At 44.0% G+C, this 26,251-nt stretch overlaps 1 protein-coding gene across 2 annotated transcripts in view; it reads right to left on the bottom strand.

The window, feature by feature from the left end:
* SNX8 (sorting nexin 8) overlaps positions 1 to 20,405 on the bottom strand; it is a 30,399-nt gene extending 9,994 nt beyond the window's left edge. The window contains exons 1-6 of one of the 2 annotated variants that reach the window (XM_038418562.1): positions 20,076 to 20,190; positions 7,546 to 7,696; positions 7,125 to 7,315; positions 5,215 to 5,332; positions 1,157 to 1,278; positions 336 to 416 (exon numbers count right to left, since the gene is read on the bottom strand). In XM_038418562.1, coding sequence (XP_038274490.1) covers positions 336 to 416; positions 1,157 to 1,278; positions 5,215 to 5,332; positions 7,125 to 7,265 — 462 coding nt within the window. In that variant the 5' untranslated portion in view covers positions 7,266 to 7,315; positions 7,546 to 7,696; positions 20,076 to 20,190. Of the gene's footprint in view, positions 1 to 335; positions 417 to 1,156; positions 1,279 to 5,214; positions 5,333 to 7,124; positions 7,316 to 7,545; positions 7,697 to 20,075 lie in introns of both variants that reach the window. The other variant, XM_038418561.2, reaches the window with a different exon arrangement.
* Between the last annotated feature and the right edge of the window lie 5,846 nt (positions 20,406 to 26,251).

Raw genomic sequence — 26,251 nt, 5'->3', positions numbered from 1 at the left:
AATAGTAAGCGACAGGATGAACTTTCAAACTGTGTAGGTTATTTATAGTTACTGAAAGAATGTGCATTTGGACAAAGACTTCTCTCACACTAATTTTGTACCATTTTACTAAACAGACCCAGGCTGGACATACTGGGCCTGGAAATAACCAGCTATATGTTTTGTTATGAAGAAAACAGAAGATCAAGTCAAAAGAAGGTCCTTTACAGTTCTCTGTGAAAATTGCTCTTTTCCCTTTCAACTACAGCCTCTCTCTTTTACCCAGCAGATACAAGACCTTGTGCACATGGGCTACCGGTATTAAGACTGCAATTATGCACCATAAAGAAAAATACCTTGGCCCGGGGGGCTAGTTGGAAAGTCATGAACTCATCCCCCACTCCTTGTACCAACTCCCTCAGCTTGTTCTGCACATCCTGGAAAAGCAAAAGAAACCACCAACCAACCAGTTAAACCATCTGGCAATTTACACAGCGACAATGAATGGCAATTTCAATCCTGTAAAACCTGGGCCTCCTCAGGCACTAAAGCAACAATCCACAGTTGATGGTTGCTTTTATTACACATGGAAAGGGGCCACCTTTTCATAACATTTAACCCTTCCACCTTGAGGGAAAAAAAAAAATCAACCTCTCATGCCAATGAGGCACGGAAAAAAGTGATTCCACATACTGAGTCCATTTGTAGGCCCTGACCCATCTCTCTCTATGAATTTCCAATTCCTGCATCACCCCCTTCCCCTAAAATTTAAACACCTATAAATATTAACCCTCCACTTTAAATGCTGCATTTGTCTGAGGAGAAAGTTCTTCCTGTGCTAAAAGTCTGCATTAGGAGACTGAGAAGTCCTAGAACAATGTTTCTTAGCTCTCCCCTGGTCAAATACCTTTCTGGGGAGTATCAGAGATAAGGAATGGTGTGACATATATTGCCACAGGAAAAAGAATTATTTTCAAGAGATCGTGCCTACAGCATTTCAGAGATAACACATCCCACTGTCTAGTAGCAGAGTTACCTAGTATGGACGATATGCTCCACTAGCCCCTTGTAACCAGGATCACAATTGTGGGGATGACAAATGTGCAGGCAACAGGCAGCTCTAAACTCGGTAACTGTTTCCCAGTGCAAACACGTGGCATCACCAACAAGTACTCACCGAGCCACTAAAGGAGAGAAAGAGCTTCAGGAGCACGTCTTCCGAGAAAGGGGGATGTTGAGCCACCAGATTAATGAAACGCTTCAGAGCCCGCCGCCTAGATTCTATGAATTCTCGGTCAGCTACAGGAGGGAACATTACATTAGTGTTAAAGTGTCAGGCATTGCAACTGTCTCAGAACAAGGGAAAAGTAGCATCAAGTCCCACTGCTCCCTTGCATTTACATCTGCAGCAAAACCCAAGAACAGTACTATCCGTGCCTTCTGTCAGCTCCATGCGACAGGTCTGCTGGGTTCACTGGTCTAGCCATTACTTATTAGAACCCTGCAAACCCCAACACGCTCAAATGGTTTGTTACAGCTTGTCTTAAGTTCTGCAAACCCATCTGCAACTATTTACCTCAACAGGACTACTCAGGTGAGTCAATTTAAGTACATGTGAACTTGCAGGATTGGACCCTTAGATTGCAAGCTCCTATGTCTACACTAGAACTTTTGTCAGTCAGGAGTGTGAAAAAAAAACCACACTCCTGACTGGTGTAAGTTTCACCAACAGACGCGCTGATGTAGACAGCGCTATGTCGGTGAGAGAGTGTCTCTCGTCGACACAGCTACCGCAGTTCGTTGGGGGTAGTTTAATTATGCTGACAGGAGAGCTCTCTCCCCTTGGCATAGAGCGACGACACGGAAGACCTGACAGCAGCGCAGCTGCAGCCACTGTAAGGTCTTTAGTATAGACATAGACGGAGTTTCTCTTCCTTTATGTTTATGCTGCATCTGACACAATGGGACTCTTATCCTGTGTGGAGCATCTGGGAACTACTGCAATACAGATAATTTTTATAAGCACCAGCTACAAATTCTGGTCCAACTACAAAGTGAATCATCCCATATCTTTAATAGATGACATGCAAAGCAAAATTAACATTTGTACCCTTTTTTGCTCCTTTATGTTATGGAAAGGTGGCTTCAAAATATTTTCCCCAGAAGTTCCCTTGCCCCATACATTGTTTCGGCTGGGATTTGTTTGTTCGTTTTGGTTTGGTGTGCTGTGTTTTGTTGTTGTTCATTTGTTTTTTGTTTTGTTAAAACTGGTTTTCCTCTTTTCTGTGGAAGACTTCGCGGAGACCTTTGGAGGACCTGGTAGCAATTCACAATAAACTACACCCTAAGGCAATTCACAATAAACTAAGCCCCTCTCCTAGCTCCTAATTGTCAGGCTACAAGAAGTTGAGCAACTCATCCTCCTGGAAATGGGAGAAGCTCAGATTTCAGACTACTGTCATGTCCTTATGCAAGTAATTCAAACATCACGCTAAAGTCTTCCAGGAAAAAGTGAAGTCCAGAGCTGATAGTTGTGAAGTTGAACAACAAAAAAGGTAGCAGCTCTTGTTTTTTCTTTTTTTCTTTTTTTTTTTTTTAAAGGGAGAAGAAAGGATTGCAAAGAAAATGATGCAGTCTTCTAAGTACACAAATAGCTTAGTGACACAGCTTATTAGAATGGTCCCCGGCAACATTTTCACATCATAAAGGGACAGTGAAGGGCATCACAGCCTTTTGCTTCCTAGTTCACCTTTAACTTGAGTTTGTTGGCCACCAGCAGTCCCATAATGATCCTTACCTACCAAGTGATTTTCAGTTGCTCAAGTCACAAGTCCACTCAGACTCCCTAAAATCTTGTGCTCTGCAGTTCTGCTTCCCTGTTTTATTAATCTAACTAGACATAGCCACCCACTGATAACATAGAATCATAGAATATCAGGGTTGGAAGGGACCCCAGAAGGTCATCTAGTCCAACCCCCTGCTCAAAGCAGGACCAAGTCCCAGTTAAATCATCCCAGCTAGGGCTTTGTCAAGCCTGACCTTAAAAACCTCTAAGGAAGGAGATTCTACCACCTCCCTAGGTAACGCATTCCAGTGTTTCACCACCCTCTTAGTGAAAAAGTTTTTCCTAATATCACATGTTACATGCAGTGAAACAGCAATTGCCAGAAAGAATCTGAACAGTAGTTCCGTTTCTTGTAAGGTTTTCTAGGTCATCAGTACTTACTACCACACATGGAAAGGCAAACTCAAGTGAAGGTGCATGGAAGGGAAGGAGAGAGCGGTGAAACTCTGCTCCATTCCAATTGCTACACACTCGTCATCTAGTGGCTACTGCCACCCCCTTTCTTTATGGCTCATACACAACCCTGGACAGAACTAGCAACAAGGAGATTTTTTTTTTTTTAAAAAAGGAAAAATTAAGATGGGGAAAAAATAAGAAGGCAAATAACTTCCTAAATGTGAGATCTGTTGGACTACAGAATAGTCTCCCATGGGAAGTGATGAAACAGCCAACATTTGGATAATTTAGAAACACACAGAATAAAGGAGTAGAAGATATACAGTAGAGAATAATCCAGTACTAATATGGGTCTGGAAAAAGATAACCTAATAAATGTTTTGCCTCTCTAACTTCTATGATATCTGTACTCACTGGTAAATCCTCTTAAATAAAATGATCAGCAGTGAAATAGTGTTGACATTCAGTATTGTTGCCATTAGTTATTGTTAGGTTTAAGCGTCAACTCTCCACTAATATTAACAGGAGCAGGTCAATCTTCTCACAGGTATTGTTTCAGGCTGTAGGTCTTCAAATTCTCACAGACTGCACTGCATTAGATCATATTCAAAAATTATATTTGAAACCACAAGAGTTATATTTAAAAAAAAAACCCACACCCCTGACATCTTACATTCTGCAGAAATTGACAACACTACCAGAATAGCTCCAGAATCATCCTTCTGGCCTGTTCTTATTCACTTTAAACCCTGCACCAGGACCTTTCACTAATTTCTGATTCTTCTTTTTCTATGGCATAATGTGGACCCCTTAAATTAAATGAATAATTTATTGTGAAATGTTAAGCTTGGCAATATGGGCAGAAGAAAAAGACAGTGAAAGGCTTGTTCTTTAGCAGATAAAGCAGAAACAAAACAAAACTGTATAAAAGACGTATGTAATGTATTAAATAATACAAATAAAACTTAAAAACATGTCAAGATTTCAGACTAGAGAAAAATGTATCCAAAGTAGCTTTGATGTGTAATCAAGCTTGGAGTATTTCAGTATCCACAAGTACATTGTAACCATTAGAATATGGCAGAAATGACAGTCTGATTCCAAACCCATCATTCATCTTTTAGTTTCTATTTTGACTCTACATAACCAGACACTCTGTTTTTAAAGCAGAAGAAGAAAAAAGCTACTCCTGAGACAAGTGATTTTTGTTAGAGAAGAACAAGGATTTCTCTGATAGGAAGTTACCTTTTATATATGGACAGTTACTTAATTCATGTGACCAATATTGGTACAGAAAGGTTTCCGGGGGAGATGACACAGCCTACAGAAGCTATTTACTTAGAGAGTCTCCATGCTTGTAAATAAAGGCCATAAGCTTGAACAAAGAAAACTTGGAGTAAGACACGCTTTCACTGAGGGGTGTGAACATTTTTTATACACTCATTTCTCCTGGAGCATTTAAACCTTTTCATATGCAAATGATTTCCCCCACTTTCCATCTCTATGGTTCTCCTGCCACAGTAGAGAGAAGGGGTGTCTAAAGCACCTTTCATACTCAGAGCACTTCACAAAGCGATGTGCTACAGCACATACTGCAACTGCTTAATAGTACACTAGCCATTCTGAACTCACCAATGTGCATCAGCACCATTATAACCTACTTTACTGGGGAAAAAATAGCTGAAACTCTACCCTATTCTAGGACTATCCCTCACTCCAGGGCTAGCCTTACTCCTTTCATGAATGCCATCGGATTTTCAACTTACACCTGGAGAGTCACCAGTGGACCTTTACATTCATGTCTTATCTGAAAATGACTTCCAGCAATGCAGTGCTGTGCCTCCCCATGGTATGCACTACACTGTCAGCACGGCTTTCTGAACCAGAGAACAACAAATGCTATGGATTCTTCGAGACATGTGCATTCTTGACTGTATTCTCATGAGCACATTCATACCAAAGCCCATCCAGTCACTAGGAAGACCCAGGTTTACCTCCCAACATTCTCTTTGGAGGAAGTGCCGGCACCATACGATATGGGAACTTCTGAAGCAGCATCTCATGGAATACCACAAAGTCATTGTATCGCCTGTACACAGAGCACTTGAAGCGCTGCAATAGAGAGAGAAACCTCAACACTCAGACAGGACAATAACAGCATTTCAGTAATTTCCTTGCAGCCAGGAGGAGTTAAAGCCACATGTGGGAGTTGAAGAGAGTGGCTGATACATTTCTTGGATTTGCAGACCACTGGCTTTAAGCTAACAGTAAAAAATAAAGTCACACAGAACCCTCCAGCCACCTCTCAATTATGCACTTGGATAGCTTAATATAAATTGGATAGCTTGTTGGTGGGTTAGGTCCCTTTGGGAACAAGAGTTTCAGCAAAGAGCACATTTCAAATTCCATACATGCAAAACATGGGGGCAAAGACATTTTATAAAGGAAAGGGGAGATGTTTTCTGTGGGTTACTGGAAGGAGGTGGTAGATGTCCCTAAACTTGCTGTGAGACCACATAATTCCTCCACAAAGACATAAAGGAACAATACAATTTTCAATGAGCACTCTATCATCAATAAGGAGCATTTCAATGCTGGCGTTCCTGATAACATCCACCAAACCAGGTCTAATGCCATGGGAAGCAAACATAGTTCTCAGCCCTCCAAAACCCAGCTGTTTCTCCTTATTCTGCTGCATGACTCACTAAAAAGGTCAAAGTAGGAACTGTTGTGGAATTCCTAAAACAGCATGAAAGTTTCTTATAACCTTAGTTTCAAGATTTTTGCATTTCTGATGTCAGGTTGCAGGAATGAACAATGAGAACACCCAGGTTTTGGAGATTAATTTGGGTCCAAAATGAGTGATGTAGCACACAAAGAGAGACACTCGAAAGGCACGTTGGCAAGTCATTTAAAAACCACATTTGGCTGATGGAATAGCATGTTGAAAAGACTAAATGTCATCACATCCATCCATGTTACATGTGCATTGTACACTGCTAGTTCTTATTGCAGAGCAGTACCATTTCAGAAATAACCAGAGATTAATAACTGGAGCACAATGGATACAGCTCTTAGGGCTTCCTCATATCCGCTCTGCAATCAGCAGTCTGATTTGCTCTTGCAGATTTAAGCTGATGCCCAAGGCACAGCTACTGCCTCTTTATGAAGAATCTCATTACACAGAAAGAGAACTGTTGGAAGAATGATGGCTCAGGGAATTGGTAATGGGATAAGAATTCTCTCAACCTTTGATCCGAAGGTGACTCTGGCTGAGGGCAGTAGTGACTGAAAACTGCTACAACACTGTCAGACAGTTGCTTCTTTAGTGACCTGTGTGGAGTGAGCTGGTGCTCTTGGGACAGATAGCCTCATCAGAAAAAGAAAAAAAAAAAAAACCATCACAGAAGACACTAGTGAGCAGTCTCACAAAGGGGATAAAAATTGAATGGGACATAGAAACTGAACTCCCGTCCTGCTCCAAAGGTGGTCCCTACAGTCAGGATTGGGGAAGTGAACTGGGAGAGGCATGGGAGAACCTGCATTGCTGCTAGCTGTGCCATATGTGCATTCATATATAGTCTAGTCTTCAAGGGAGTTTGTTAGTTACGCTCTAGTCCTCAGAGGATGTCCATTCATTTTACAAAACGACAACAGTACTTGTCAGTCCCTGCTTTGGAGAGGCCCAGTATCGGAAAAGCAGAGGTTAGGATTAAGCTGCAGTGGCAAAACTGTAAAAGATACTCCATGAATGCCTGACTCAAACCAGCATCACCAATACATTGAACAGATTAAAAAAAAAAAAAAAAAAAAAGATCTGGCTTTTGAATCCAGGTTAAACAATTGCATGGAAACTCCTGAGGGAACACATTCTCCCACAGATACCGATGTTCTCCCGCATTACCTTGCTGGAAACTTCATACTCCACATGTTTCAGAAAGAGGCCCTTCTTCTCAGGTATAAGCTCCACCTGCACAGTGTCCTTGCTCAACAGCTCTTGTAGGGTGTGGGAGAGCAGCAGCGGGTTTCCTTGGGGCGTCTGCATTAGCAGCTGTTCTGGATTCTTTGGCTCAATTACTGGAGGCTTTGCCAAGTCTAAAAGAAAGAAGAGAAAATTGCTGTTTTTGAAAGAAAAACTGAGTGAAAGAAAGAGCCTTAAAATATCTTGTCCTCTGCTATGTCCTCTCATGGCACCTCAACACCAAGTCAAAAGAGCAACCAAGCCACTCCTTCCACAAGAGGCTCTGCCCATTTAACTACCTCCCCTACTCTTAGCATACTCAGTACCTCCCTCTGCACAACACCCTGAGCATCACCTATTATACCTAGTCATGAAGCCAGCTCTGCTTCTCTGTTACAGGCCAGATTTGTTCTGTGAATCAGCTAGGAGGCCTGCATTTCCTGTCTGTGCAGCTCCCACCGCAGCAGAATCTGCCAAGCTAAGTGAATACCTAGCTCAGCACTCTTGGATCCTGTCTAGAACAAATTGTGAAAGGAAAGAAACTGTTATTTTACACTGTGGAGTAGGAATTAAAATATTACTTTCACATGTCACTAGAAAGAAAGGAGGCACTTCACTTGACAGAACGTAATTGTTCTCTATGATAGTATAGTGGGGTATGTGGAAATTAATTAGTCCCATTAATAACTTTAGCACCTTTGTGCACTGAAGCTCCAGACAAGAGGCTTCTTGAATAGGGCAGCAAACTGGGCAAATTTTTACTCAGAGCAAGCTCTGGGTAAGATTCCAACTTCCTGCACCAAGGGTCATGCATCCTAGGTGGTGCAGCTTCTTACAATGAAATCAAGCATCCAGCTGTGCAGCTTGGACAAACAGGTTCCCCAATAATTCTAAGCAATACATTATCAGTGAATCAAGAATGGCTCTGAAATACAGACCACCTCCCTGGGGAAAAACCTAATACAGAAAGGGGATAATAATCTGGGGTACTCCCTTACTAAACAACATAATTGCAGCTCAGCTAAACAGCTTGACTTTACTGCATAATTACACATACTGTGCAACAGGTAAATTCATATAAATGCTTCCCGGGTCAAGGGAAATAGAGATTCCTTTCCTGTTTCCAATCCCACTGTAAAGGGAAGCTATAACCATGCTATCCTTCCAAGCAGGCAGGACCTGGACCACCTGGCTGAACTGGGCTAAACGTTTGTGAGCAGAAAAGATCTGGCTGCTTTAGGATCAATAGATGTTAACATCCTCCAGTGACTTAGAGGAGCTTTGAACAATAGCTCAACAGAAGGAAACTGTATAACACCAGGGTATGGAAAAGGAAATTAATTCACAGAAGGCAGAATCAAAGGCTCCTTATCTTAATTTGAAAGCCCTGTCCTTATGATAAGGCTTTACATTCTGTTTGCTGTAAGCGCGGATAAAGCGGAAAACTAGTCCATCTGCAATTCCACCAACACACTGCTTCAAGACATAGAAATTGGGCAGTTTGTTCAGTTTTCCTCAGATATTGGACTTTTTTTTTTTTTTTTTTAAGTAAAGCAAACCAAATCCAGGACAAGTGACCATACCCCACAAGTCTAGTTATTCTTCAGATTTCTGATAATGTGACTCAAAGAAGCGAGCCTTGAAACCTCAGCATTGCTCAGGATAACAAGTCACCTGGCAACTGCCTATATAATAGCGTCTAGAAGATTTACGTGCCAGAACTTGGAAGAAATCAGTGCAATCTGACTGAATGTTAATATTGTTTACTCATGGATGACATTGCAACATATCTGTTCTTCCAGCCAAGAGACAGATGCTACAAAGGCTTCTACTGGACTAGAAAAGAGGGAAGGAGAGGTAGAAGACAGTGAGGTCAGGACAAAGATACTGAGGTAAAAGGCAGGTTCTCTAATGCAGTAGAAGAATCCTCCCCCCATTTCATCTTTGATAGGGCAGCACCTTGGTAAGTAAATATTTTATCAAAGGCAGTACCACTTCAGCTTGGCAATGATATTAAATGCCTTCAGTCAACAGTACCCATCAGACATAAATCATCCCATACTGTTAAAATCAAAACAACAATCGTGACCATACTGGGACAGTTGAGTTTGTTCTCTTGATTTGTACACTCTTGTGCATTTAGCTTGGAAACTCCTCGAGACAGGGACTGGTTTTCTATGTGGCACAGTTCTCCCAGTGCAGTGTACACAGACAGCACCATCTACATAATAAATTCCCCAGTGCTTGTTCCAAATTACAGATTAAAGAAGCCTGGCGCAAGAACATGCTTTCAAGTAACTGTCTCCAGATGCAGAATATACCCCAGGTCAAGGGCTGAAATGTTAAGTGAATTCTCCATCTCTTGATGGAGATTGGATGCTTTTCTGGAAGTTATCCTTTAGCAAACACAAGCGAATACATGGATAACTGGGTGAAATTTAGGGCCTGTGATACACAGGGAGATGACACTAAGTGATCTAATGGTCCTTTCTGGCCATAAAAATCTGTGAATCTATAAAAACATGCAATTAAACATCCCATTGTAGAGAGGGCTTATCTTATCCCCGCTCCATATCTAAACCCAATTCACTGAGAGTACCCTTTTCCACCTTCAGGTTATTAAATAACTTATTTCGTGTGTAGACTCAGGGCTATCTTAGCACCTCACACAGAACTCCATGCTTCTCTGTGCTGTCATGTGAGTAACTCATGTTCAGAGGAAGAATGACAGGAAAACAATCTTCTAACCAGAGACTGGTTAAAATGTGACCACCCATTTCCTGAGAGGACAGGGTCAACCAACACTAATGTAGAACCCCCTCCTCCGTCTGCCAGTATTCACTCCCCATCATCCTGCTTGCCGACATATAAACTAAAGCAAAAATTCCACTATAAGACACTTGCACTCCTCCAAACTAGAGGTTCAGCAAGAAATGGCAATCCTTAGAAACAGACAGGAAGGGAAAGATGGGTGTCCAAAGTTTGAGGAAAAGAACCTGCTGGAGGAATCCTGAATCCTCCAACATTTAGCTGTAACCCTCAGAACACTGGCATAAATCCACCCAAATTAATGTTCAGAGCAACCCTATGAAAAGTATTCAGCTTCCAAAGGGTTAATAATGTGAATGGCCCTTAAGATTTCTCATGGGGTTTAGAGCTTACACTGCACACTAGGGAAAAAAATGCAGAATGAAACCCCACCTTGAGTATCTCTGCAAGACATGTGTTGCCCATCACAATTTTAGGCACGCTACTCCTAAAACTTGCATTACTATTCCTGTCTTCATCTATTATCAAGCACCCCTTTATTCTCCTAGTCTCCTGCCTAACACCCACTTCTTCAATAAATCCTTTCTCCTCATCAATAATCCCCAGACCCAATCTCTCCTGAAATGTTTTGTAACTTATTTAAATTGCAAGATTGTCTATGCATCCATGTCTGTGCATATGTAAATTATGATACCACACACATAAATGTGTATTAACTAGGGCTGTTGATTAAGCAGTTAACTCACATGATTAACAAAAAAATTAATGATTAAAAATTTATATCTTGATTAATCGCAGTGCTAATCGGACTGTGAAACAATAGCATACCAATTGAAATGTATTAAATATTTTGGATGTTTTTCTACATTTTCGTATATATTGTATTCTGTGTTGTAATTGAAATCAGTGTATATTTTTTTTATTACAAATATTTGCCCTGTAAAAATGATAAACAAAAGAAATAGTATTTTTCAATTTACCTCATACAAGTACTGCTCTGCAATCTCCATCGTGAAAGTGCAAATTACAAATGTATAATTTTTTTTTTGGTTACATAACTGCACTCAAAAACAAAACAATGTAAAACTTCAGAGCCTACAATTCCACTCAGTCCTACTTCTTGTTCAGTCAATCACTCAGACAAACAAGTTGGTTTACATTTGCAGGAGATAATGCTGCCCGCTTCTTGTTTACAATGTCACCTGAAAGTAAGAATAGGTGTTCTCATGGCATTGTTGTAGTCGGCGTCACAAGATATGTACGTGCCAGATGCGCTAAAGATTCATATGTCCCTTCATGCTTCAACTACCATTCCAGGGAACATATGTCTATGCTGATGATGGGTTCTGCTCGATAACAATCCAAAGCAGAGCGGACCGACGCATGTCCATTTTCATTATCTCAGTCAGCTGCCACCAGCAGAAGGTTGATTTTCTTTTTTGGTGGCTCGGGTTCTGTAGTTTCCTCATCGGAATATTGCTCTTTTAAGACTTCTGAAAGCATGCTCCACACCTCATCCCTGTCTGATTTTGGAAGGCACATCAGATTCTCAAACCTTGGGTCAAGTGCTGTAGCTATCTTTAGAGGTCTCGCGTGGTCTCGCGTTGGTACTTTCTTTGTGTTTTGTGAAATCTGCAGTGAAAGTATTCTTAAAATGAACAACATGTTCTGGGTCATCATCCGAGTCTGCTATAACATGAAATATACGGCAGAATGTGGGTAAAACAGAGCAAGGGACATACAATTCTCCCCCAAGGAGTTCAGTCACAAATTTAATTAACACATTATTTTTTTTAACAAGCGCCATCAGCATGGAAGCATGTCTTCTGGAATGGTGGCCGAAGCATGAAGGGGCATATGAACGTTTAGTAAATTCCTTGCAGTGCCGGCTACAAAAGTGCCATGCAAATGCCTGTTCTCACTTTCTGTTGACATTGTAAATAAAAAGAGGGCATTATTTCCTATAAATGTAAACAAACTTTTACTCTAAAATTTTACACTGTTTTATTTTTTAATGCAGTTATTTTTGTACATAATTCTACATTTGTAAGTTCAACTTTTATGATAGAGATTGCACTACAGTACTTGTATTAGGTTAATTGAAAAATACTATTTCTTTTGTTTTTTTACAGTGCAAATAATTGTAATAAAAAATAAATATAAAATGAGTATTGTACACTTTGTATTCTGTGTTGTAACTGAAATCAATATATTTGAAAATGTAGAAAACATCCAAAATATTTAAATAAATGGTATTCTATTATTGTTTAACAGTACGATTAATCACTTGACAGCCCTAGTATTAACAATAATTGTTCAAAAACATCAGCATGTGTAATACAACCTGGGTGACCGAGTAGGTTAAACTTGCACTTGTACTGGTTGCATTCTCAGACCAGCGGTCAGAGAACACAAAAGGATAACTTCAGAACAGCTGCCAGTATTTTGGGAAAAACACTACCAGGGAATTAATATTAACCCTACAGAACAACACACTAACGCTGTTCAACATTTTTCACTCTACTGACAAAGAAACCAGTTTAAGAACAGACCCAAGATACTTAGCCAGGACAAGTGGATAATGGTGTGAATTGATTGGTATGAGTAGCTGCATTCAGCCAACTGATAGAAGTTAAAAGCACTCCCTTGGAAATAATAAAATATTTAACCCTTCTTGTTATGTATGCCCTGTGTAGAGCTGTACAGCTACACCTGTGAAAACATTCCCTTTGATTTCAGCAGACCACCATATAGTAATGTTTATATATAGCACAGTATATATGCTAGAGACATCAGGTATGAAGTGCTCCATGAAAGCATAAGGGAGTGTTAGTAACAAACAGAAGGAATTTAGCTACCTTCTGCAATCCATCCCTTTACATAGAGAATAACTCAAAGGAAGCTGTTCTTTTTGCACTCTTATGTCAGCATACACAAATTTGGGTAAAAAAGTCATGGATACCGTCCATCCCTTGCAGTAATGGCAGTTCATTGATAAATTCCCCGTGTGCATACATCTAATCCAACAAGACAGGAAGACTCCCAATTTGCACTCTCTATAATTGGTCATCTATAGGATCACAAGACCTGCAAGTCTTTATTATGCAAATTCCACCTGCAAGTACAGGTCGCTTTGCTACACTACATCAATTTTGTATGCATGCGTGCACGCATATTTACTTGAAAAAGAGGAAGTTTGTCTAGTGCAGGGATCAGCAACCTCGGCATGCAGCCTATCAGGGAAAGCCCGCTCGTAGGCCGGGCCGGTTTGTTTACCTGCACTGTCCGCAGTTTCAGCCCATTGCAGCTTCCACTGGCCACGGTTCGCCGTTCCAGGCCAATGGGGGCTGTGGGAAGCAGCATGGCACAAGGGATGTGCTGGCCGCCGCCTCCCACAGCCCTCATTGGCCTGGAACGGTGAACCACGGCCAGTGGAAGCTGCGATCGGCCAAACCTGCAGACGCTGCAGGTAAACAAACCGTCCCGAGCCACCAGCGGATTTCCCTGATGGGCCACTTGCCAAAGGTTGCCAATCCCTGGTCTAGTGGTTAAAGCACAGGACATAGAATCAAGGGGTAGGAGTTTTATTCCTGGGCAAGTTCTGTCAAGTCAAACTCTCCAAACTTTGTTATCCCATTTTACAGATAGGGAGTTGTTAGTTTTTACCCATCTCACTAGGGTGTTTTGAGGCTGAGTTAATTCATGGTTTTAAAGGGCTCAGGCATCCTGAAATGTAAGGTGCCATAGAAGTATTTATTATGTTAGCAACAGCAGATTTCCTACAAGAAGACAAAAAATGTTCTGGAAGCAACAAAGCTAGCCCCTCAGGAAGGGAAGCTGAAATTTCCTCATCGTTATCACAGGTCAAAGCCTCAGGGAGAAGAGGTGGCTTCACATCTCAAAAGAGGGAAGCCAGAGCTGTACATTTATGCATGGGGAGACCTCAGATTTCCCCTTGGCAAAAACAGATGTTTCACTCACACTTCTGAGCCAGGAGCATTGAAACAATAATATAAGTATCATTCATCAGCATGTCCCTTCCTCTTCCACAAAAACCTCAGGAGTTACAGATTAAACCTATCATCTATTTACTATATCAGTTAACCCCTCTCTCTCCCTCACCTCTTAATTCCCCCTTTCCTTGTCCATACCAACCTTCCTTGAACATCTGGCTTGTCCCCCAACTGAAAATTCAATTTGTTTTCCCTCCCTCATCTTATGTTGAAAGGTCTTGCATAGTTTGAAATGTCAAAGAGAAAACAGTAACTCTAAAAGCGTGTTGTAAGGAAGCTCTTCCTTCCCCCATCAAGGGGCCTAGCATGCTTTTGATACTCAAGTGTCTGGAGTTTTTCTTGTTTTTAAGTCTCCTGTAAATTCATCTGATCTACCAGGACGAGACCCAGGAGAATCTAGTCCACTTTGTTCAGTAGAATCTTCTATTTACTATGCAGGTCTGTGTTCAACATGAAAGAGAAGGCATTCTTCTGACCAGGTTCAAAGTAAGCTATCCATTACGTTTCCCTTCAGCTGTAACTTCTGTTTGCTGAGGGCTTGTGAATTATATCGTCTTTGCTCCTCCCTTCTCTCCAACATACAGCGGCCTGCAACCTCCATCCCATACCGACCTGCCACACACACCCAAAAAGGACACCTATTCAATTCCATAATAGTTAATTACAAAGCATTTATGATGTGGGGACTAGCAAGATCTTGCTCTTCACTTTTCATTTCTCTCCAACCCAAACATTCCTGGTGAAGACCTTTTAGTCTCAAGCCTGTGTCTTGGAGCTTTAGCACTTGCACGGGCTGCTCCAGCCTTCACTTCTGATTCTGTGGATCAGGCAGGGAGTTAATGGCACCACTCAAAACATTTGGGTAGTGCGTTACCTTAAGACTGTTTAATAAAATAATTCACATTTCTACAGCACCTTTCAGACACAGACTTCAAAATGCTTCACAAAGAAGGATAAGTATTCTCCCCATTTTACAGAAGGGAAACCTGTGGCTAAATTAAATCATTTGTCCAATGTCACACAGTGATTGTGTGAGAGAACAAGGAATTGATCCCAAGCCTCCTGAGCCCCAGCCTCGTGCCCTGTCCACTCAACTATACTGCTTGTTCTCCAAGTAATTACGTGATTTTCCAAGTCTCGGTAATACAAGGAGTCCTTATACTGTGCACAGAGCACATTCCATCCACAAGCAAGGCAGAAGATCATAGTCCCAATGTGCAACTACAATAATAAAAATAATAATAATTAACTAAGATACATCTACAAATTGGAGAAATAACAGGATTATAGGAAAGAATCCATTGAGGAATATTTCCATGGACTACAGAGAGAGCAAAGTCATGGCCAGTGCAGACTTGAGTCCTCAATTCAAGATCAATAAACTGTTGCTCTTACGGTATGGATGTGACAGAAGATAAAAAGCAAGTAAACAGTAACTGAAACAAAGCTTAGCCCCCTAAACTCAAAAGATAACCTGAGCTTAATGACTAGGCATGTAACTGCTGCCCAAAAGACTTTCCTGTTTGAACATGGTTTTCAGGAAGTCACCAGCCACAGCAGCCTTGCTAGAATCCCCCAGTAAGATGAAACTGCATTAGGTACATTCCACGAGTAGTTCTAAAGTTAGAAGCTGTCAAGCTTCTGCAGTCCCCATCGCCCCGTTTACTCAGGCCTGGAGAACCCCATCCAAAGGAAACAACTATCCTGCTCTGCTATCATTTCTTTCCTCCCTTGCACATGAAGCGGCTATCTAAGAGGAAAACTAGGGACAAAGTATTTTAACTATAGATTTATCATACAGTAAAATAAGTGCATTGGCAAAAGACGAGTTTTGAGACAACACCAATTAAATCAATCTCTCACCCCGCTTCCAAATATTATTGAAGAATAGAATTCCCAGCCCGTGCGTTTACAGACTTTATGTTCAAAACTGAAAGCATCAGGGGGAGCGGAGACTGCAAATTCCACTTGCCTGCAACTGGTACAATTCTCTCCTCTCTGGCGCACAAGGTCTGCACACACAGTTAAAGATTTACCACTAGAGAAAAATAAACATCTGGATTTAGCAGTGCACTTGGCTTTCAGGACTAGCCATAATAATCATCAGTTCCAAACAAGCTGCAATACAGTCATAAACAACCAAAAAATTAACTTACCAGTGCCAGCTATTTTCTGAAAGAGTGACTTGCACCAATAATAAAAAAGTTACTTTTTAACCTTCTATAACTAGATTCTGTTAAAAAGTGTCTTTCATTCTAGGGACAAGGAAAGGCAAATAGATTAGTAGTCCACCTGTTCCTCTACAAAAAAAAAATCAACAGCCTGTCTGAAGCCTCACTACTGTAGAGAAGAGAAGTCTTTGGCCTTCCTAGATCATACACAGCCAAACTATGGTGGTTTACAGAAGAGGAGCTCAACCATCTCAAACTCAATAGAGACCATCAAATCCACACCACGATGTTAGAGATAAAAGTAATGGTTCAAGTTCTTCCAGTCTACCCTGCCTTCCACAGCCAAGGCTTCCCTCACTAAAACCCAATTCACTCCCACAGTTTACAATACAATATTTGTCAGAGGAAGACAAATGAAGATGAGCAGGTCAGTCAGTTACAGAAGTACTAGACAGAAAATCAGCTTAGAAACAGCCTATGCCAAAACACCATCACTGTTTCATCATTATAAGCCTCCTAAAGCAGCTAGATCAGAACTTTACACAACAGACACACCTAACCAAGCTTGCTCTCTGGCACTATAAAACACCATCTCACAAAGACACTCGTTCTAATCTCTTACACTGGTCCTTGGCAGCAACAGCCCAGATTTATTTTACAAACATGACCATGGGGCGGGGGCCGAGGGGTGGTGGGGAGAGAAATGCAGTAACCCCATATCTGTAGGGTTAACAAAAGGACGCACATACCTGATGCTGGAAGCAATCCTACCAAACTTATTATTTCTTTCATGCATAAAACCTACTTACTTTTTGTTAACTCTACCTTTGTGTGTTTTCAAGTGGACACAAAACACTATCCACAGAACAATAATTAGTGATCAGCTGTCTGAAGCTGCTCTAACTAACTGTATCCCTCTCTCCTCCCTCAAAGAGAAAATTGGCAGAGAAGTGTCCTTCTGCAATTGATATCTGATTAATATCCAATAGATCAGCTTTCAGGGGGCTATACCCTGCCTTTCAGAGAGATTGAGATGATCATACAACTCTCTCTCCCATCTTTAATTACCAGGAGTCTAGTGAATTAAAAAACATATTAAAAACAATTAAATAAGATACATCAGAAGCTCCCTCCCATTCTCATTGCATAACTAACAATAGCAGAACGTGCTGCAAGTTTCACCCAACGTCATGATCTTAAGAGCAGCTCCCAATGCTGAAGTTTTAAGAAAATGCAGCTGAATATCTTTTTCAAGTTAGAATTTATTTTTGGCTTGCCTCAATTGGGAAAGGAGAAGTGGTCCACATCCTGGAGAGTCTGCCCAGACTGTCTATGATGACAGTACCTAGCAGACTGCATCATAAATTTCACCAAGTGTTTAAAGTGTCACTGAATCCACTTACATAGCCACAGTAAAACAAAACACACTAAAAAAATTCATTTTAGCAGCTATGAAAGTGTCCAGCTATATAACTCCCAGTGAAATTGTTCCACGGTTTACTAGACTATTTGGTTTTCAGATTAAATTATGGAGAAGGGAACCATTAAAAATGTATCCACATCTTTAACAAATGCAAACAGTGCCCTGAATGTACTGTGGTCTTGTTCACAATTCATTCAGTATAAAAACTGCTTGACTTTGCAATCCATTAGCCCCCTCTACCCTCCAGTGGTAACAGCTTCCCTTACAGGCAGGCCCCAACCTCAGCCAAGATACGCGAGTTCACTACCAGCTCTCTCCCTACACAAGGAGGCAGGCTAAGCACAAGATGAGAATGGACCCGACTCATGCCTGAGGTCAAAACCTTGGAAAGACTAGTCCAGTAAGCCAGGTCCTAACAGACCCCATGATCCACAGAGTCACTGGGCAAGTTAGTTTGCTTGGTAATCACCAAGATATGGGGAGGGCACATCAATACATCTCAGCCCAAGTCCCTGGGAAAGGGGACTGGCTGAGGCATCTCTGCAGACCAACACTGTGAGTGCGTAGTCCTCTTTGGAAATGGGTGGAGTGCAGCAGCCCTGGTACATGCCACTACATGGCCCCAGCCCAGCTGTCCAGAGGGGAGAGGCAGCTCTGACGTGCCTCCTTCTCAGCATTTTTTCAGGGGTGAGGGCAGGGGAGAAGGCAGTCCTGACAAACACCTTCCCCTGCCCAACTCATTTGGGGAGGCTGAGAGGAGCAAGGAATCCCTGACACCCCCAGTTCAACTGAAAGAGAAAGAGACAGCCCAGAAATGTGCCACCTCCTATGTCCATCTCCCAGTTGGTGGAGAGAAGGAAGAGACAGCCCCGACACCCCCGCCTCCTGCACCCAGCTCCCTTGGGTTGGGCGGAAAGACAGTCCTTGACATCCCCCCCGCCCGGCTTCCTTAGGTGGGGGACGGGGGGGCAGAGATAGACCTGACACTCTAGCCTCCTGTGCCTGGCTCCCTTGGCTGTGGGGGGAGACAGATCTCAACACCCCCGCCTCCTTTGCCCGGCTTCCTCAGGTGGGGGAGGGGGGGCAGAAACAGCCCTGACACCCTATCCTCCTGTGACTGGCTCCCTTGGGTGGTGGTGGGGAAGACACAGCCCTGACACCCCCTCCTCTTGTGCCCAGACCCTGGGGGGGGAAGAGACCCTGAAACATACCCCGCTCCTGCGCCCGGCCCCTAAGGGGGAGGGGGGAAGAGACCCTGACACATACCCCCCTCCTGCGCCCGGCCCTGGGGGGAGGGGAGGGGAAGAGACCCTGACACATACCCCCCTCCTGCGCCCGGACCCTGGGGGGGAGGGGGGAAAAGAGACCCTAACACATACCCCCCTCCTGCGCCCGGCCCCGGGGGGAGGGGAGGGGAAGAGACCCTGACACATACCCCCCTCCTGCGCCCGTCCCCTAGGGGGGAAAGAGACCCTGAAACATACCCCCCTCCTGCGCCCGGCCCCTGGGGGGGGGAAGAGACCCTGACACATACCCCCGTCCTGTGCCCGGCCCCGGGGGGGGGTGGGGGGGAAGAGACCCTGACATCCCCCCCACCCGCCCTGGGGCCGGGCGCAGGAGAGGGGGAAGAGACCCTGACACATACCCCCCTCCTGCGCCCGGCCCCTAGGGGGGAGGGGGGGAACAGACCCTGACACATACCCCCCTCCTGCGCCCGGCCCCGGGGGGGGGGAGGGGAAGAGACCCTGACACATACCCCCCTCCTGCGCCCGGACCCTGGGGGGGAGGGGGGGAAAGAGACCCTAACACATACCCCCCTCCTGCGCCCGGCCCCGGGGGGAGGGGAGGGGAAGAGACCCTGACACATACCCCCCTCCTGCGCCCGGACCCGGGGGGAGGGGAGGGGAAGAGACCCTGACACATACCCCCCTCCTGCGCCCGGCCCCTAGGGGGGAGGGGGGGAACAGACCCTGACACATACCCCCCTCCTGCGCCCGGCCCCGGGGGGGGGGAGGGGAAGAGACCCTGACACATACCCCCCTCCTGCGCCCGGACCCTGGGGGGGAGGGGGGGAAAGAGACCCTAACACATACCCCCCTCCTGCGCCCGGCCCCGGGGGGAGGGGAGGGGAAGAGACCCTGACACATACCCCCCTCCTGCGCCCGTCCCCTAGGGGGGAAAGAGACCCTGAAACATACCCCCCTCCTGCGCCCGGCCCCTGGGGGGGGGGGGGAAGAGACCCTGACACATACCCCCGTCCTGTGCCCGGCCCCGGGGGGGGGTGGGGGGGAAGAGACCCTGACATCCCCCCCACCCGCCCTGGGGCCGGGCGCAGGAGAGGGGGAAGAGACCCTGACACATACCCCCCTCCTGCGCCCGGCCCCTAGGGGGGAGGGGGGGAAGAGACCCTGACACATACCCCCCTCCTGCGCCCGGCCCCGGGGGGAGGGGAGGGGAAAAGACCCTGACACCCCCTCCGGCGCCCGGCTCCCTTGCGGGGGGAGGACGCAGCCCGTACCTGTGGCGGCTCCCCCCGAGCCCGCGGGCACCTCCCCGTCCATCTCGCCAGCGGTCATGTGAGCCCGGGATCCCCGCGGCCTCCCTCCGCTTCCTGCTCAGCCCGCCTGTCAGAGGGGCGGGGCCGGGCGGGGCTGGAGCCTCCGACTCCCCTGGGCCGGGCTGGGGGGAGCCGTGCGGGGCTCCTGGGCCTTGTAGGCTGAGCGGCGGGGGGGGGGGGGGAGATGAGGGGCCCCAGCAGGGAGAGGGGGACACCCGGTGGGGAGGAGACACAGAGGGGCTGATGGGATCCCCGTGCCGGGAGGGAGCTGGGCCTCATGAAGCGGAGCAGGTTTCAGGGTAGCAGCCCTGTTAGTCTGCATCGGCAAAAAGAAAAGGCGGACTTGTGGCACCTGAGAGACTAACACATTTAGTTGAGCATAAGCTTTCGTGAGCTACAGCTCGCTTCCTCGGATGCAGTCAGTGGAAAATACAGTGGGGAGATTGATAGACACAGAGAACATGGAGCAATGGGTGTTACCCTACACGCTGTAAGGAGAGTGATCACTTAAGATGAGTTTCAGGGTAGCAGCCCTGTTAGTCTGTATCCGCAAAAAGAAAAGGAGGACTTAGATTCATAGACACTAAGGTCAGAAGGGACCATTCTGATCATCTAGTCCGACCTCCTGCACAGAGCAGGACACAGAATCTCAGCCACCCACTCCTATGAAAAACCTCACCCATGTCTGAGCTATTGAAGTCCTTAAATCACGGTTTAAAGACTTCAAGGAGCAGAGAAGCCTCCCTCAAGTCAACCATGCCCCATGCTACAGAGGAAGGCGAAAAACCTCCAGGACCTCTCCAATCTGCCCTGGAGGAAAATTCCTTCCCGACCCCAAATATGGCGATCAGCTAAACCCTGAGCATATGGGCAAGATTCACCTGCCAGATACTACAGAAAATTCTTTCCTGGGTAACTCAGATCCCACCCATCTAATATCCCATCTCAGGGGATTTGGCCTATTTACCCTGAATATTTAAAGATCAATTACTTACCAAAATCCCATTAGCCCATCATACCATCTCCTCCATAAACTTATCAAGTAGAATCTTAAAACCAGATAGATCTTTTGCCCCCACTGCTTCCCTTGGAAGGCTATTGTGTACTTGTGGCACCTTAGAGACTAACAAATTTATTAGAGCATAAGCTTTCGTGAGCTACAGCTCACTTCATCGGATGCATTTGGTGGAAAAGACAGAGGGGAGATTGATAGACACACACACAGAACATGAAACAATGGGTTTATCATACACACTGTAAGGAGAGTGATCACTTAAGATGAGCTATTACCAGCAGCGGTGGGGCGGGGGGGAGGAGGAAAACCTTTCATGGTGACAAGCAAGGTGGGCTATTTCCAGCCGTTAACAAGATTGTCTGAGGAACAGTGGGGGGTGGGGTGGGGGGGAGAAATAACATGGGGAAATAGTTTTACTTTGTGTAATGACCCATCCACTCCCAGTCTCTATTCAAGCCTAAATTAATTGTATCCAGTTTGCAAATTAATTCCAATTCAGCAGTCTCTCATTGGAGTATGTTTTTGAAGCTTTTTTGCTGAAGGATAGCCACTCTTAGGTCTGTAATTGAGTGACCAGAGAGATTGAAGTGTTCTCCAACTGGTTTTTGAATGTCACTTAAGATGAGCTATACCAGGAAGGGGCGTGGGGGAGAAAACCTTTTGTGGTGATAATCAAGGTGGGCCATTTCCAGCAGTTGACAAGAACGTCTGAGGAACGGGGGGTGGGTGGGGGTGGAAGTAAACATGGGGAAATAGTTTTACGTAGTGTAATGACCCATCCACCTCCAGTTTCTGTTCAAGCCTAAGTTAATTGTATCCAGTTTGCAAATTAATTCCAATTCAGCAGTCTCTCCTTGGAGTCTGTTTTTGAAGTTTTTTGGTTGAAGAATTGCCACTTTTAGGTCTGTAATTGAGTGACCAGAGAGATATAAGTGTTCTCCAACTGGTTTTGGTTATAATTCTTGACGTCTGATTTGTGTCCATTTATTCTTTTACACAAAGTAAAACTATTTCCCCCATGCTTATTCCCCCCCCCCCCGTTCCTCAGATGTTCTTGCCAACTGCTGGAAGTAGCCCACCTTGATTATCACTACAAAAGGTCCCCCACACCCCCGCTCTCCTGCTGGTAATAGCTCATCTTAAGTGATCACTCTCCTTACAGTGTGTATGGTAAGACCCATTGTTTCATGTTCTCTGTGTATATAAATCTCCCCACTGTATTTTCCATTGAATGCATCCGATGAAGTGAGCTGTAGCTCACAAAAGCTTATGCTCAAATAAATGTGTTAGTCTCTAAGGTGCCACAAGTTCTCCTCATCTTTTTTCTGTCACCACAACAATAACTTAATCTGTTGAAGTCCTGGCCGGCCACCTGTTATGATGACACTTCTCGACATTCCCACCCAGTGACAGACTGCGAGCTGACACATGTTGCACATCACCGGCGTCCCACTCCAGCAAGGCCCGGAGATGTTCTGATGCCCACGCTCTGGTGTTTCATAGCGATGAACTGTTCTGATCCAGTGTTGCTACTCCAGCATTCTGATGCAATACCATTACGCTGCGTGATCATGACACAACATTGTGATGTTCTGGCAGGAGTACATCACATCCAGACATCATTGTATTCCATCTAAATGCCATGGTATCACAACACCACTTCATGACAATGGCCTTGATTTAGCAAAGCACTTAAACACATGCTTAAGTTTCATGGCTTCAGGATAATTTTGGGACCCATCAGCTTTCTCACAGTCAACCCTGTTAAATTCAAAAATACTAGAACAAGTGGTAATCTCTGCCTGCTGCTGAGGTTCTTGGAGTACTGTAAAAGCAGTTAAATTATAATATTGATTCATAATAAATAAGACATCATAAAATGTAGAAAAAACATTATGTAAGTGACCAATCCATGGACCAGTTACCTGACAGAGACAGCTTTTGCTTGAAGGTAGAACTAACATTGTACTGGAAACCAGAAGGGGATACTATAAAGTGGTTGCTCTCCAGAATGGCTCCTGGAGACATAAACTTCCTTACAGATATCACCACACATACTATGAGAAACAAATTAAGCAGCCAAATAAGTTGGTATCAATAATTAATTGAAAAGTTCAGCCCCTTCTGTGCTGTCAGTACCTGTCATTGATGTCAAAGCAGGGCTAAATTTCTTACCTCAATAGCCCTGCCCTTTGAGAGACTGCGGAAAAACTTTTGGATTTTGTTGTTGCAGAGTCTAAATTTTTGTTAATGGCATGGAAGTTTTGTTGACATCTGATCACACAATCAGAAAGTTCCCCAATGTCCCTAAAATTCAACATTTTCAATAACATGTTTTGCTTTCTAGCCAATATAAACCTATGATGCATGTCAACCTCTGTGCAACATCACTATGAAATAAGTATCTAAAGTGTTTTCCAAAGATATTGGAAAAATATTGTATCAATATTTATAGTTATCATTCTAACAGAGGCATGAGATACAAATACAGTAGGAACTAATGTTGTTTCCTTTATGCATCATAAAGCATTCAAAAATAAGAAAACTTGTCCTACAGATGTATTTTCTAAAGGAACATCAGATGAGGATTTCAGACATGCATAACTCCCATCTTATTTTACCAACAGATCTTTCTCAATCTGGAACTATATGGCTGATTCTAATATAAATAAATAAGACATATTGCATAATGTTTTTTTTAAACACAGCCAAGAAAGCAGAGGGAATGTAAAATTTAAATGTTTATGAATTCTGAATCTTCTCATTACAATACTACCAACCTACAATACAGTAATACTTTTCATTTTCCATTTACAAACCACTGTACATACATTCACTAATTAATCTTCACTTTACTTCAGCAAGATAGGTAATTAGTATCCCCATTATTACATAGGAAAACTAAGACACAGAAAGGTACTTTACAAAGTGAGACTTGTAGACCTCGGTAATCATGAGCATGCCACTCACCCTTGAATTTTTTTCATGCTGCTTCCCCACCCAAAAGATGTGAATGACCCAAAGAGTCTCCTTTTCCTTCTCCTTCTTGCCTTAGCACTTCTTATGCTGTGCTCCCCCAACAGATTAGAAAACAGAGTAAAACTGACTATTCAATTAAAAGAATACAGCACAGATACTCCATCTTCTTAGCAAACCAGTAGGACTATCGTGAAACTGATCAGCCCTTTTCTTGAGGACATCAGATCCGCTGGGCCATTTGTACTTTTTGTAGACAGGAAAGGAGGAGGGAGTGGTGAATGTTCAGCACTTCTAAAAATCAGGCCCTATGCTCTTTTCTGTGTAGATATATAATTTGTAAACAAAATGTACAGCAGAATCTACATGTTCTCATTTAGCCATACGTCTTGGATTGGATTGTACTTATCTTCGTAAACTATTATTATGCCCCAATACAAATATGACATTTTTCACTTGGAATTGTTTTTGCACATTATAGGTGGAGTCGTGCAGAAAAATATTGTGGTAAAACGTAATCCAACTGCAGAAATGGTATTTGAATAGGGTTTAAAAGGTCTTCTTTAGCATAAGCCATTGACATTTCACTTTTATGATAACACAATAAGAGGCAACATGGACTGGTGGATAGGACACCTCTAGGCACTAGTGTAATATAAATAATAATAATTACTAGAGAGAGGGGAAAAAAAACATTTGAGTCATTTGCACCATGGAGATGGCAGGGGCCAATGGGCTCAGTGCTGCAAACATAGCGGGTATTTACCTACGTTTTCCTGTAGAGAGTTTACAGGGTCAGCCCTAACTGTCAGTACTTAAAACCTTGGGCATTAGAAACTGCCCCTCTGTGACATACCAGTGTACAGTCCAGACTAATGAGTAGCTGTGTCATCCCTGCTCTCTAACCTGGGTGCCCTTTACAATGCTTTGCTGCTTAAGCCCAGTCTGGACTGCTCACAAACAGCTTCCAGCAGGCAAGTTACTCCCAGCTATGTCTCTGTGTGTGCTGCAGCTAGCCAGCCATTCTTTGGCTCATACCAATCTTAGTTATGCTGCAGGGTGACCCCAATTCACTCTTAGTCTTAGATTTCCCCCATTTCCTCCCCCTGAAATGTATGTCCTGTACTGCCCAGCCCTCTCCTGGACAATTAAAGTTTGTATATAGTCTGTTATTGCCTTTATAGAAATAATATGCACATACTTGACGCTCCAAACAGAGTTTCCAAAACACTTTGGTTTAAACACACTGCATTAGATAAAACAAGTTTATTAAGTACAAAGAGATAGGCTTTAAGGGACTACAAATAACGAGGAATAAAAGTCAGAAATGGTTAAAAAAATAAAGATAAAATGCAACTGGTGCCCAACTTAACAAACTATGTTAAATTCAAAGGAAAGTTTTCTGACCACATGTTCTCAACAGTCTTATTGACTAAATTTCTTAGGTCAGCACCCCTTCTGCAGTTCAATGGCTGCTTTCTTTGTCCGTTCTGGTGCAGTGAATCAGTGGACAGAAAGAGAGAGGGAGGGTGCATGGGGTGTTCCTTCTTTTTGTAGTGTCAGTCTCCCTCTTGGAAAACATTTCCAGCAGAGATTTAAGACACAGACAATCTATGGAGAAGGATGTTTCCTGCTGCTTTTCCTCACCTGTTTGAGGTTTCTTTGTCTACCCTTCCTGATTGATGATGCTGTTTACTACTTAAATGCACATTAAGCAGAGCACAAATTCCTTTGTTTGAGACAGACCTGTTTCCAGGTTTGGAACACATTAATAACATTATACAGGGAAATCTTATAACTTCACATACAATGTTGCCAAACATATTTTAACAGGACAATATGGACCAGCAAATTATGAGTTTTCAGATGATACCTCAAAAGGCATACTTTATACCAGAGGTGGGCAAACTATAGCCCGCGGGACTCTCCTGCCCAGCCCCTGAGCTCCTGGCCTGGAAGGCTTGCCCCCGGCCCCTCCCCTGCTGTTCCCCCTTCCCCCGCAGCCTCAGCACGCCATGCCGCGCTGCGCTCTGGGCGGCCGGGCAGTGCAGTTGCGGAGCTGCGGCCTGACCCGGTGCTCTTGGTAGCACAGCTGTAGCGCTGCCAGCCACCGGTGCTCCAGGCAGCGCGGTAAGGGGGAGGGGGG

The sequence above is a fragment of the Dermochelys coriacea genome, chromosome 10, assembly GCF_009764565.3.
Source record: "Dermochelys coriacea isolate rDerCor1 chromosome 10, rDerCor1.pri.v4, whole genome shotgun sequence".
NCBI classification, from domain to species: domain Eukaryota; kingdom Metazoa; phylum Chordata; order Testudines; family Dermochelyidae; genus Dermochelys; species Dermochelys coriacea.
The sequence above is the reverse complement of the archived record's forward strand: the minus strand, read 5'-3'. Positions and strand labels throughout refer to the sequence as shown.